General features: G+C 43.0%; 1 protein-coding gene and 1 long non-coding RNA gene across 7 annotated transcripts in view; one reads left to right on the top strand and one right to left on the bottom strand.

The window, feature by feature from the left end:
* The window catches only part of LOC139534105 (uncharacterized), a 982,995-nt gene that overhangs the window by 310,607 nt on the left and 657,416 nt on the right, over positions 1-14,972 (top strand). The gene's annotated exons all lie outside the window — the stretch shown is intronic.
* The window catches only part of LOC139534104 (ubiquitin carboxyl-terminal hydrolase 15-like), an 85,222-nt gene that overhangs the window by 59,790 nt on the left and 10,460 nt on the right, over positions 1-14,972 (bottom strand). For 4 of the 6 annotated variants that reach the window (XM_071332867.1, XM_071332868.1, XM_071332866.1 and 1 more), the window contains 2 exons: positions 14,339-14,484; positions 12,787-12,848 (listed from right to left, as the gene is read on the bottom strand). In XM_071332867.1, the coding sequence (XP_071188968.1) occupies positions 12,787-12,848; positions 14,339-14,484 (208 nt within the window). Of the gene's footprint in view, positions 1-4,176; positions 4,564-10,449; positions 10,528-12,786; positions 12,849-14,338; positions 14,485-14,972 lie in introns of those variants that run through there. The other 2 variants (XM_071332872.1, XM_071332870.1) reach the window with 2 other exon arrangements.

Raw genomic sequence — 14,972 nt, 5'->3', positions numbered from 1 at the left:
AGGGTTAGAGGCAGATGCTTGGAATTTAGAGTGGTAGAAAGTGGCTTTAGCAGCAGAGACAGAAGAGGAGAATGTAGAGAGGAGGGAGTGAAAGGATGCCAGGTCCGCAGGGAGGCGAGTTTCTCCATTTCCGCTCGGCTGCCCGGAGCCCTGTTCTGTGAGCTCGCAGTGAGTCGTCGAGCCACGGAGCAGGAGGGGAGGACCGAGCCGGCCTGGAGGATAGGGGACATAGAGTTAAAGGATGCAGAAAGGGAGGAGAGGAGGGTTGAGGAGGCAGAATCAGGAGATAGGTTGGAGAAGGTTTGAGCAGAGGGAAGAGATGATAGGATGGAAGAGGAGAGAGTAGCGGGGGAGAGAGAGCGAAGGTTGGGACGGCGCGATACCATCCGAGTAGGGGCAGTGTGGGAAGTGTTGGATGAGAGCGAGAGGGAAAAGGATACAAGGTAGTGGTCGGAGACTTGGAGGGGAGTTGCAATGAGATTAGTGGAAGAACAGCATCTAGTAAAGATGAGGTCAAGCGTATTGCCTGCCTTGTGAGTAGGGGGGGAAGGTGAGAGGGTGAGGTCAAGAGGAGAGGAGGCAGAGAGGAATGAGTCAAAGGTAGACGTGGGGAGGTTAAAGTCACCCAGAACTGTGAGAGGTGAGCCATCCTCAGGAAAGGAACTTATCAAGGCGTCAAGCTCATTGATGAACTCTCCAAGGGAACCTGGGGGGCGATAAATGATAAGGATGTTAAGCATGAAAGGGCTGGTAACTGTGACAGCATGGAATTCAAAAGAGGCGATAGACAGATGGGTCAGGGGAGAGAGAGAGAATGTCCACTTGGGAGAGATGAGGATCCCAGTGCCACCACCCCGCTGACCAGAAGCTCTCGGGGTGTGCGAGAACACGTGGGCAGACGAGGAGAGAGCAGTAGGAGTAGCAGTGTTATCTGTGGTAATCCATGTTTCCGTCAGTGCCAAGAAGTCGAGGGACTGGAGGGAAGCATAGGCTGAGATGAACTCTGCCTTGTTGGCCGCAGATCGGCAGTTCGAGGCTGCCGGAGACCTGGAACTCCACGCGGGTCGTGCGCGCTGGGACCACCAGGTTAGAGTGGCGGCGGCCACGCGGTTGCAGGCAGCAGAACGTTCTCCACGGCGTCTCCAGACTCTGTCACGTCTGTCACATGTGCTCAGTGTGAACCTGCTTTCATCTGTGAAGAGCACAGGGCGCCAGTGGCGAATTTGCCAATCTTGGTGTTCTCTGGCAAATTCCAAACGTCCTGCACGGTGTTGGGCTGTAAGCACAACCCCCACCTGTGGACGTCGGGCCCTCATACCACCCTCATGGAGTCTGTTTCTGACTGTTTGAGCAGACACATGCACATTTGTGGCCTGCTGGAGGTCATTTTGCAGGGCTCTGGTAGTGCTCCTCCTGCTCCTCCTTGCACAAAGGCGGAGGTAGCGATCCTGCTGCTGGGTTGTTGCCCTCCTACGGCCTCCTCCACGTCTCCTGATGTACTGGCCTGTCTCCTGGTAGCGCCTCCATGCTCTGGACACTACGCTGACAGACACAGCAAACCTTCTTGCCACAGCTCGCATTGATGTGCCATCCTGGATGAGCTGCACTACCTGAGCCACTTGTGTGGGTTGTAGACTCTGTCTCATGCTACCACGAGTGAAAGCACCGCCAGCATTCAAAAGTGACCAAAACATCAGCCAGGAAGCATAGGAACTGAGAAGTGGTCTGTGGTCACCACCTGCAGAACCACTCCTTTTGTGTCTTGCTAATTGCCTATAATTTCCACCTGTTGTCTATTCCATTTGCACAACAGCATGTGAAATGTATTGTCAATCAGTGTTGCTTCCTAAGTGGACAGTTTGATTTCACAGAAGTGTGATTGACTTGGAGTTACATTGTGTTGTTTAAGTGTTCCCTTTATTTTTTTGAGCAGTGTACATTGATCATCTCAGCAAAGTTTGTGGAGCTGGGGGGGAAGTGCAACTAAAATGTAGTTGAAATAAACATCTGCATTTTGAAAGTATTTTTTTCCCCTCATTATTTTATTAACAGCATAAAGATGTTGAACAGATACTGTACAGTATACTTTAACCAACACTTCGCAGTTGCATGAAGTTTTGAGTACTCAAGCATCGAAAACATTGCAAGTTCGGGGGGGTTCACACCGACAGTCGCCGGGCTATGAAGAGTCTATCGTCCTGCTTATATTGTTTGCATGATGGGCAAATATGGTCTGTGAAAATACCTAACGAAAAATGCCCCTTAGATATTGAGAATCCTGGAAACGTTGTTTGCAGAATTCACAGCCCGCTACGCTTGTAAAAAACAAAAAACATCCAACTGTCCATCACTACTGTAAATAAAAACACAGAACATCTAAGGGGATTCTATATAAAGCAGGGTTAATGATATTTAAATCGTTGGATAACAGATCAGCTCTCGGAAATCATTAAGAGACGGCTTCTATCTTCAATAAAAATCATTAATTCAAAAGGTTAAACCCATAGGTTAAGCCTGCAGTAGGTTATAATAAACTGAAAAATTGCGTGTCAATTTATAAATCATGGAATTGGTACATCGAAAATCTATTCCCAACTATTTTGCAATTTATTTCATTTTCTTCAACCAATTTTGGTCTTTAATGCAGGGCCTACAGTCAAGTTCCTTACTTTTACCCCATGATTTTAGAAGAGAAACCAGAAGCCCACCGTGCATATTATTTTGTTCTCTCAACTGCAGGACCACTGACATTTTTTTTTTTTTGTCTGATGGAGGACTCGTGCCAGAGGAGAGACTGACTGAAAACACCTCCATTAAAATGCCACAGTTTAGACTACCGATCGATCAGTGTTCTAAATCCCCCTTGTTATAGTGTAGTGCAATGACAGAATCCAACCACATCTACCACTAACGGTCGCGGCACAAGCTCATAACTTTTAAATGAATAACCAATGTATATATTGGAAGTAGAAGTATTGTTGTCCATTAGTTTACGCCAATTAGGGGAGGGGTGGGGGTTAGGGGACAATAATGAAGGAAAATATATTTTTATAAAATATGGGCGATTGGAAATTATGCAAACACTCAATTGATAGAACTCAGTGATCAGCTTTAATATTGCAGACTATCTGCATCTAAATAAATGTATATATTTTTTAAGCATTACCAATTATATTTATATACACTGTAGATTGTAAAACATCCTTTATGTAAGTCAAGGAACTCCGATTTGATCCCATCTACCTTGTTGGCCTGAGTTGTCATTGAGATAATTATGAAACCATCGGCAAGCATCAGTACCCAACCCTATCGAGGACAGCTTATTCAACAGACATGGCAACAATTCTTTAAGGCATTTGCAATATCATTTACAAACAGCATGGTAGCCATAGTGGTGCTATGTTTAGGTCTGAATCCGATTGATTAATATTAAGAAAACAATTTACAGAAAATAACAGCCGTTTGTGGACCAATGATCCTAGAATTTTTGAAAGACAGGGGAGCCTGGAAATGGGTTGATAATTATCAAGATCACTACTATCCCCACCCTTATGAAGTGGTAGCAAAGCTGCTTTCCACACTTTTGAAATATATATTAAAACATTTGTGTTACAGTCCCAGCAATGAGAGGCGCTGCATACTTAAGCAAAGACGGGTCCAAATTGTCAGCTGCTAATGGACTTCATGGTGTCAATTGCTAATAAGGCAGCAATAACATCGGTTTCTGTGAGTTGCCAAAAATAAAAACCTACCATTTACCAAGTCACGTAAGGGTGAGTGATTATCCATCGAGTCAACTGACTGGCCAAAACCAGTAAGATAAACATTTTTCAAATAGGAAACCAGCAGAGTTAAATGCTGATTAAAAGCATCATAAGTCGTAACTTTTTCAGTAATGATGCAGAAAACTGCTTAGGCAGGGAAGTAGAGGAATTACCCGGCTTCAGTGAATTATCGGTTTTCCAGAATTTAGCGTGATCACCAACAGTCTGCCATAGAGCTAAGGAAGTAGATTGATTTGGCCTGTAACCTAGCTCACTACGGTAAGACAGCTCATACAGTTACTGCTCCACAAATATTTGCCATTGCCTTAACTTAGCCTCTGCCCAGGCTTTCAACAACCATCTTGTCGTTCAAAATCCATATAGGTTTCAGCCACCACCAGCAGCATCTCACCTCAAACGCTTTAACTAGAGTTCAGGTCTAGCCCAGTTGTAGCTCAGCTCACTCCTTGCCCAGGCCTTGGTCCCAGAGCTCAGTCCCAGTTCAGATATGCAGCAGAGGGAACAGTAAGCAAGGCCCATCCCATTCCGAGCGCAACACAGTCAAACATAGCTAACGAGAAGCCTCTTCCCTCAGTCACAGTTGAAGTTATGCAGTGTCTCTCCTCACTCTCTCCAGGTCCTGCTGAGTGACAGTGCCATCCCCTGCCCTGTCCCCTAGCATCACACTGCTCCTGCCCTGACGTGTGCTCTGCACTGCTGCTACCACAGGATAGCCTATTTATAGCAGCAGCTCCCTAAGCTACAACGATGCGCAAGAATATGATTCAGGAAGTAGAGGTACACAGACAGAGAGAAAGCGGGAAAGGGGAGACAAGAGCAAAGGAGAGGCAAAATAGAGGTAGTACAGAGAGTGGTACAGGAGAAAGAGATGTAGGGTGAGAGGAAGGGGTACAGGAGAGAGACAGATGGGTAAAGGAAAGAAAGGGGATGTACAGGCAAGAAAGAGAGAGAGATGGAGAGCTCAAGAGAAAGGAAGGAAAATAGCAGAGGGGGTGACAGAGGGGGCCTGACAGCAGAGAATTCCTGCTGAGGCTGCAGAATGCATCTTGTCCAAATAGACAGCTACTTTATATGCAATTAGGTATTCATATAGCTTGGTCTCCTTAAGAATCTACTGTAGCCTGAGTATAGCTGGAGGAGGATGTGATGAGAATAATGAAGTTAGCATCTGTGTCGCAGCCAGGCAAGAGAGAGGGTGTGGAGGTGTAGAGAGGGAAAGGGGAGCAGATGAAATGCATTCTGAAGGTCACACAGGGACTGCAGAATATGCAGCACAATGAGCTCAGAGAGAGAGGGGAAGAAGTGAGAGAGCAGAGAAAAATGTGAGAGGACTGTCACTGCACAGTCTAAGGACAGTGGCTCAGAACAAATGCATCTTGTCTAGGGTTGCAAAGGGTCGGAAAATTAAGCCTGGGAATTTTGCTTAAATTCAAAGTTATCTTATAACAGTGAACCTTTTTTTGTGGGATACACAAGTCAATTCTAGGTCGTGGCATATTTTGGTTAAACTATCGCAAATTCAATGGAATTGCAACCCTCTGCATACACAGTGCATTCTTCCATCACATGGTCAGCTGATTCTCAAGATCTTGCACTAATGAGAAGCTATTGAGCCCACACTACTACACTGTCTGAGCCAAGGACTACATGCTTTCTGGTAATACTTGATTTAAAAATACTGGGCGTGGTGAATATATTTTACATGACATACATTATTTTTTGTTAACTACTAAATAGTAGCCTACAGCAAAGTGTGTTTAAATAATTTCTAACTTGTTAACAATTTGTTAGTTAATTTTCGCTACCATGTAGGTTTTAGCTTGCTTGAGCCTGCTAACTGAGTGTTAATTCACCTGTTTCCATACATGTTTAATTTTAAAACATTTATCTTACAAAGTAAGAGTTGTTTAATCTAACTGCTTAACTATTTATCTGTACATGGAATTGTATTTGTTGTTTTTTATGTTTTTCTAATCTTTACAGGAAAATGCCACGGGAACTATCTAATGTGTGGAGACATTTCACTGCAGCTAATGTAGAAGGAAAAGCTGTGTAGATTTGCAGATAGTGTGCCAAAACATATGTGAAGAATGCAAAAAAGATGCAGACTCATCTGGCCAAGTGTATAAAGTTCCCTCAGTGCTCACAACAAGCAACCTCTGACAAAAGTCGACTTCTATTCGAGGTGAAAATGATGAATCAGACACCTTATCGATAGCAACAGCTCATTGTCCTCCTGGAATCAGAAGTGTTTTTGACTCAATGGAGGAACATTGTCAGAGAATTACCGATGAATGCCTTGCTCGAGCATGCAACTGGTTCACCTCTGATGCTCACAGGCAATGTGTATTGGAAGAGATTTCTGAATGTTCTTTGCCCAGCATACACCCCTCCAATCAGACATGCTTTATATACTCATTTGCTGGATGCAGAGTTCAACAGAAGGTCAAGCAAATCATAGAGAACAGACTGTATTGCAGTCATCTCTGATGGGTGGTCGAATGTTTGTGGGCAAGTAATAATTAACTACATCTCCAGCCCTCAACCAGTATTCTACAAGAGCACAGACACAAGGGACAACAGACACACCGGTCTCTACATTGCAATTGAGCTGAAGGCAGTCATCAATGACCTTGGACCACAGAAGGTACTTGCACTGGTGACAGACAATGCTGCGAACATGATGGCTGCTTGGTCTAAAGTGGAGGAGTCCTACCCTCACATCACACCCATTGGCTGTGCTGCTCGTGCATTGAATCTGCTCCTCAAGGACATCATGGCACTGAAAACAATGGAGACACTACAAGAGAGCCAAGGAAATGGTTAGGTATGTGAAGGGTCATCAAGTTACATCAGCAATCTACCTCACCAAGCAAAGTGAGAAGAATAAGAGCACCACATTGAAGCTGCCCAGCAACACCCGCTGGGGTGGTGTTGTCATCATGTTTGACAGTCTCCTGGAGGGGAAGGAGTCTCTCCAAGAAATGGCCAATATGGACAGCCCCATCAAGAGGATCCTCCTGGATGATGTATTTTGGGAGAGAGTGGTAAGCAGCCTGAAACCTATAGCAATTGCACGGATTGAGGGAGACAATGCCATACTGTCAGAAGAAATCCGTACTGCCCTGCCCACTTCACTGTTGCTCCAAGCAGAGGAAACTGCAGTTCTGAAATACATAAGTGTGAAGACATCTGCCTGAAGCCCATACACGCCTCAGCGTACATGTTGGACACCAAGTAGACTGGCAAGAGCATCCTGTCTGGTGCAGAGATCAACAAGGCCTATAGTGTCATCACTACCGTGTCTTGCCGCCTTGGCCTGGATGAGGGCAAGGTTCTTGGCAGTCTGGCGAAATACACTTCCAAGCAAGGGTGTTGGGGATGGAGATGCAACATGGCAGTTGTGCCAACATCTCATCAACCACCTGGTGGAAGGAACTTTGTGGATCTGAGGCTCTTTCCCCTGTTGCCTCCATCCTCCAAATCCCACCAACATCAGACGCCTCAGAGTACAACTGGTCCTTGTTTGGGAACACACACCAAAGCACGCAACAGGCTTACCAATACAAGGGTTGAAAAATTGGTGGCCATCCGGGCCAATTTTAGGCTTTTTGAGCCTGACAACGAGCAATCCTCAACAAGCTTGGAAAGTGACAGTGAAGTTGAGGCCTCAGAGTCTGATGTTCAACAGGTGGACATTGAGGAGGTCCAGGGAGAAGACATGGAAGCCTGAGAGGAAGACAGTCTATAAATTAAAGCTTTGGTTATCATTTTACAGAAGTATGTTGAAAACATTCTTGGGAGATACGATGGATCATTTTGTTCAGTGAAATCATCCCATGTCAAAAGTAAACTAATTAAGTTAAACTTTAATTCGTAACTAAATTGTTTATTTCTATTGGAATGATTTAATCATTTGCAATTATGTCTACTTATGATAAGGTAAAAGGTTTGTTTTTGTCTCCATATGATATGGTAAATATATCCAATGCAAAAAACAATGGTATTAATATTCATTTGCATACATTTCCATTAATTCACACAGAAAGTTACCACCTCTGAATATTCCCCCCACACCATCTACAATCAAACAGTCAAAGACAGAGATCCATCCTTGCGTACTTGATCCTGGTTTGAAACATTCAAGATTAAAATAGCATCCTATCCATTATTCAATGCCAGAGCGGACCAAGCTGGCAATGTACAGTGGTTGACAAGAAGGGGATCTCAAATAAAATTGTATGTCACATACACGTTTTTAGCAGATGTTATCGCAGGTGTAGCAAAATGCTTGTAGGGAGAGACTATTCCCACATCGATGGATTCCACAGATACAAGAACACAATATGGAAATAAATCTACCATTACAGTGTGCAATGGTGAAAACAGTGATGTGCTCAGACCGTAAGTGTGCTACATAAACTCAGCAAAAAAAGAAACGTCCTCTCACTGTCAACTGTGTATATTTTGAGCAAACTTAACGTGTAAATATTTGTATGAACATAAGATTCAACAGACAAACTGAACAAGTTCCACAGACATGTGACTAACAGAAATTAAATAATGTGTCCCTGAACAAAGGGGGGGGGGGGGGGGGGGTCAAAATCAAAATTAAGTCAGTATCTGGTGTGGCCACCAGCTGCATTAAGTACTGCAGTGCATCTCCTCATGAACTGCACCAGATTTTGCCTCACTCTTCCACCAGGGCACCTGCAAATTCCTGGACATTTTTTGGGGGAATGGCCCTAGCCCTCACCCTTCGATCCAACAGGTCCCAGACGTGCTCAATGGGTCAATGGGATTGAGATCCGGGCTCTTGGCTGGCCATGGCAGAACGCTGACATTCCTGTCTTGCAGGAAATCACGCACAGAACGATTAGTATGGCTGGTGGCATTGTCATGCTGGAGGGTCATGTCAGGATGAGCCTGCAGGAAGGGTACCACATGAGGGATGAGGATGTCTTCCCTGTAACGCACAGCTTTGAGATTGCCTGCAATGACAACAAGTTCAGTCCGATGATGCTGTGACACCACCTCAGACCATGACGGACCCTCCACCTTGATCCTGCTCCAGAGTACAGGCCTCGGTGTAACGCTCATTCCTTCGAAGATAAACACGAATCCAACCATCACCCCTGGTGAGACAAAACCGCGACTCGTCAATGAAGAGCATTTTTTGCTAGTCCTGTCCAGCGACGGTGGGTTTGTGCCCAAAGGCAACGTTATTGCCAGTGATGTCTGGTGAAGACCTGCCTTACAACAGGTCTACAAGCCCTCAGTCCAGCCTCTCTCAGCCTATTGCGGACAGTCTGAACACTGATGGAGGGATTGTGCGTTCCTGGTGTAACTCGGGCAGTTGTTGTTGCCATCCTGTACCTGTCCCGCAGGTGTGATGTTTGGATGTACCGATCCTGTGCAGGTGTTGTTACATGTGGTCTGCCACTGCGAGGACGATCAGCTGTCCGTAGAACGATCAGCTCCCTGTAGCGCTGTGTTAGGCGTCTCACAGTACGGACATTGCAACTTATTGCCCTGGCCACATCTGCAGTCCTCATGCCGCATGTCTAAGGCACGTTCACACAGATGAGCAAGGACCCTGGGCATCTTTCTTCTGGTGTTTTTCAGAGTCAGTAGAAAGGACTCTTTAGTGTCCTAAGTTTTCATAACTGTGACCTTAATTGCCTACCGTCTGTAAGCTGTTAGTGTCTTAACGACCGTTCCACAGGTGCATGTTCATTAATTGTATATGGGTAATTGAACAAGCATGGAAAACAGTGTTTAAACCCTTTACAATGAAGATCTGTAAAGTTTCTTGGATTTTAACAAATTATCTTTTAAAGACAGGGTCCTGAAAAAGGGACATTTCTTTTTTTGCCAAGTTTACATTAATCTCTCAGAAGTGTGCCCTTATTTCTCACTCAGACGCTGGGTAAAAGAAAAATGCAGGTAGCCTATATCCCCACACAAGCCTTCAGTGAAAATAACCTACAGTGTTGACAGTGACACTGATATTACACCCACTCCAGCATGCAATGCTTCACAACTACAGTGGAAAATAAGACATTCCTCTACTACTAGGCTATAGTTCAACTACTGGACAGGGACAACAATCCAGACCAGTGGTGAACAACCTAGGTCTCAAGAGTTTATGGGTTGCAAAAGTTTCACAGCAACTTTTGATTCTCACGAACCACATACACAAAATGACTCTCCTTGAAAATTGTTAGTTAAGAGTTAGAATTTTATCAACTCATAATTCCATCAATAGAATATGAATTAATCTGAAATGACATTCAAACACTGTTTAATACGCAGAAGCTCTCAGTCCTATGATGGAGAACACTGCTGTGAAAAGTGAAACGACAGATGAAAACCATAAAACATGCAGGCAACTGCAAATCACCGCATAACCACCTCAAGCCTAAACCCAGAGATGTACAGAGTTCCACAAACTAGCCTCCATATTGGCACCAAACATTCCATTAAAATCAATAACATTCTAATTTGCACTCTTTGCCTAGATAGAACCTTTGGAGCCAAGATGGCTGATGTTCAAAACTCAAAGTCTTCAGAGTTTACGGAACTCCGTAGCGTCCCTCTATGGCCCTATGTGCCCCAGCCGTCAGTCAATAAAACAACCCTCTCTATGCTCACTAGTCCTTACTTCCTGCTGTTATGATTGTTTGTCAGAGATGAAGGGGAGATCTTTGGCAAAGCAGACAGATTGGAAGCACCAGATGACCTTCAAAAGATAAGGAATATCATAAATTAGAGAGAAAGGATAATGGCTCTCAAAGAGGCTTTTGAGAGGTGGTCGTTAATTGAAAAATGGAAATAGGTCAAACCAGGGGTTTTCAAACTGGGTTCCAGGTACTGCAGGGGGTCTGCGATATTTCTGAATATCGCAAGCTGCAACAGAATACCATCGTGGATACCATTTCTATGTCTCTGCGTCCAGTATGAAGTTAGTTAACATCTCTTGGGTAGGGGGCAGTATTTTGAATGAATGAGGTGCCCAATGTAAACTGCTCAGGCCCAGAAGCTAGGATATGCATATGCATGGCAGTATTGGATAGAAAATACTAAAGTTTCCAAAACTGTTAAAATAATGTCTGTGAGTATAACAGAACTGATACGGCAGGCGAAAACCTGAGGGAAATCCATCCAGGAAGTGGGATATTTTTTATGTGGGTACTTTTCTATTGAATGCCTATACAGTATGTATTTGGATAGGAACCAAATTGCAGTTCCTATGGCTTCCACTAGATGTCAGCAGTCTTTAGACATTGTTTCAGGCTTGTATTCTGAAAAACGAGGAAGAATGAGACAATTTTGTAAGTGGCATGCAGAATGAAGCAGAGCTCCTTTGCACGCGTGACCGATAGAAAGGAAAAAGAACAGAGGGTGCGCTATTGAAGACGCTATTGTCCGGTTTAAAATTTAATCGTTTATTTAGACAATAGACAACCTGAGTTTTTGGGACATAAAGAGGGACTTTATAGAACAAAATAAACATCTATTGTGTAACATGGACTCTTGTGACTGCAAACATATGAAGATCATAGGTAAGTGATTCATTTTATTGCTATTTCTGACTTTTGTAATTCCTTTGCTTGGATGTAAAATGTTTGTATGCTTTTGTAAGCGGGGCACTGTCCTCAGATAACCGCATGGTATGATTTCGCCGTAAAGCCTTTTTGAAATCTGACACAGCGGCTAGATTAACAAGAAGTTCATCTTTAAGCCGATGTTCAACACTTCTATTTTTATTAATGTTTAATTTGACTATTTCTGTATTTTGAATTTGGCGCTCTGCAATTTCACCAGATGTTAAAGGAAGTTTCACGAGCCAATGCTAACTAGCGTTAGCTCAATGACGAAGTCTACAGGAACAGTTAGCATGCTAGCTGTTCCTCCAATTCTGGGGAAGTAGATAAAGGGATCATTGCCAAAATCTCAAACTATCCCTTTAACAAAATGGAGGAAATTATAATAATTGGAGCTAATCACAAGGGTTGTTCTGTATAGGATATTCTTAGGGAGGCCATCTAAGTGGTAGGTTTAGGGATTGAGAAACAGTGTGTCAACTTTAATCATCCAAAACCAGATAAAAATCATGCAGAAAAGATTGAACTATATGTATTTTTAAATAATACCAACTTTGAGAACTAACAATCAAATAAAAGCTGGACTGTCAGGGAGATCGAAAATTCAGAAAACCAGGCATTCAGGGCACATGCCCATTTATTTTGTTATAATCTTTGAGCAGAGGAACAAAGCCTTAGCCATGGCAAAATGCATAGAATTGCAAGAAATGTGTTTTAAAAATGGCAAAATTGTCTCAGCTCCATGCCAAACTACATAGAATAGCTGGAAATTTTATTAACTGCTAAATTCACACCTAAAATGGAAAAATCTGTAGAATTGCAGAAAACATGCTTTGAACAGCAACATTTTCTCTACGGTGCCAAGATACCCTTCTAGCTAATAGACTGGAAGAGGAAGGGTAAACTCAGACAATGAACTGTGGGGAGGTCAAAGTAAAACTGTTTACTGAATTTATTCAGTTTAAACAGTTGATTACTTCTACCTGCCATTATCATTCACCTGATGAGACAAGACATTGTTATTTTTTATGCTAACATATTATGGGGGTTCCTATGTCGCCGGTTTGCCTGGGAAAGAAACGTTTGAAAACCCCTGGGTTAAAGAGATGTCAGCAACTAAAGCCAAGCAAATAGGATAGAGGCAAATATATGATAGGGAGTTGAAATTCAAAGACGAAAGACGGTAGTAAAATAGTAGCTCAAATAATCGTAAGGGTCTGCTAGGTTGAACATAAAATGTATACAACAAACTTAGCAGAACAGACCAGGATAGAGAAAGCTCTGCCTCAGCAGAACTAATGTCTTTCCATCCCAAGTGAGAGTCATATCTAAATCGGAAGTCTAGCTCCTCACTCACATGACCCAAGGTTATGGACCCAACCAGACACACTCACTTTGGTGCAGAAGAACCTCTAGGCCACAATCCATCCTCGTTCTTCTGCTCTATTACCAGGACCTGCATGGACATCAGAAATAGAAACATAATACACATAAATATATGGCAACATAAAACATACGCCACTATGTTAACCAACTTCCTTCGTCAGATTGGCCTACGGTCCCATAAATGTATCTACAGCAACACACATAAAAGAGTACTATGGAAACACTTGTCTTTTAGTATTTCCAAATATTTTGTACAATTGCATCTACTCTCAGTGCTATATTTCCCAATCTGTTAACGACATCTACTTCTAGCAGGGCTGCACACTATGGGCAAAACAATCTAATAGCCTTTTTGTTTTACCAAATATTGCGATTGCACTCACGATACAGATCAAAGACTTGGGTGAACTGTTGGAATCATATAAATAAAATGATTTGATGTTTAGAAGCAAAGTGAAATTCAACATTGTTCCAAACAAGAACAATCTGTTGACTGAATTTGATCTAATAGAACAGCATGCAAACTTAGTGAATCTACCAGCGAGGAGGAAGAACTGTGCTGCTTGAGTGACAGGGGGCGAGGCTAGGAGTGTGTGGTAGAGGTCTTCACATTCCAAAATGGACCTGGGGCTTTCCCACCCGTACCCGATATGGATAAATATATATTTTTTAATAGAGAGACCTGTTCCGAACGAACCCGAGGACAACTAGACCCATTCCGTATTGACCTGGTGGGATCCAGGCCAGGTTCGAGCTGAGGGAAGCAGCAGAAAAGTCATTTTTCATGCTACTTTATTAACCAGAGCTGATAAAGCGAAATACATTATGGACAATGAACAACTGCATTTCAATGAAGGCAATTTGAATACACAGAAATACCGTGATGAGATCCTGAGGCCCATTTCTTTGAAGGTATCTGTGACCAAAATATGCATAGCTGTATTCCCAGTCATGTGAAATCCATAGATTAGGCACAAATGTATTTTTCAAAACTGACGGATTTCCTCATATGAACAGTAACTCAGTAAAATAATTTAAATTGTTACGTTGATATTTTTGTTCAGTATGTACAAAACCATGAAGCTGAAATTTGAGCTTGTTAAACAGACAAACAAGTGACAATTAATACTAGGCTTCACATCTGAAGACTGACGTATACTATTATGGTCCTTGAATTTTCACCAAGCATGTGAACTCACCTGACCAGGAAAAACTCCAGAACCTACTTAAACTATAATGAAATCTAATTTTGTCACATACGCCGAATACAACAGGTGTTGACCTTAGCGTGAAATGCTTACTTACTTAAACGCAGTTAAGAAAATAGAATTAAGAAATATACTAAAGTAAAAAATAAACTAAAAAACTAGCACAATTGGTTAGCAGCCCGTAAAACAGCAGCCATTCCCTCCGGCGCCATTCCTCGTAAACAAGAGCATAGAGAATTTCCTTGTCAGTTTGCATGGTCTGGATTAATCTAGACCCTATCTAACTGCTGCGATGACAGGAAATAGAGACATTAAGGTATAAATAGCCTGGTATCCAAGGGTTATTTCATACCTGTCCTTGGTAGAGTCCTGCATCCTGTATAGTGCGGTCCGGTTTGTTCAGAGGCTCGAACGTGTTGCTCATGTACTTGTTCCACAACCTGATCTCTTTCTCGTCTGGGATACTGAACAGTTTACGCATCTCCTTCTCAATGGTGTCTGCATCACACGAGGTTATATGACAAAGGTAACAAATAAGCAACATTACACATATTGATTATTTAAAAAAATTATGAACACCATAATATTGAGTTGCACCCCCTTTTTGCCCTCAGAACAGACTCAATTTGTCAGGGCATGGAATCTACAAGGTGTCGAAAGTGTTTTACATGCTGCCCCATGTTGACACCATTGCCTCCTACAGTTGTGTCAAGTTGGCTGGGTGTCCTTTGGGTGGTTGACCATTCTTGATACACGTAGGAAACTGTTGTGAAAAATTCAGCAGCGTTCCTGAGACAAACCGGTGCACCTGGCACCTACTACCATAACCCGTTCAAAGGCACTTGAATCTTTTGTCTTGCCCATTCACCCTGTGAATGGCATACATACACAATCAATGTCTCAATTGTCTCGAGGTTTAAAAATTATTCTGTAACCGGTCTCCTCCCCTTTATCTACTCTGATTGAAGTGGATTTAACAGTTAACA

This window comes from Salvelinus alpinus, chromosome 11 (assembly GCF_045679555.1).
Source record: "Salvelinus alpinus chromosome 11, SLU_Salpinus.1, whole genome shotgun sequence".
Classification (NCBI taxonomy): domain Eukaryota; kingdom Metazoa; phylum Chordata; class Actinopteri; order Salmoniformes; family Salmonidae; genus Salvelinus; species Salvelinus alpinus.
The sequence above is the reverse complement of the archived record's forward strand: the minus strand, read 5'-3'. Positions and strand labels throughout refer to the sequence as shown.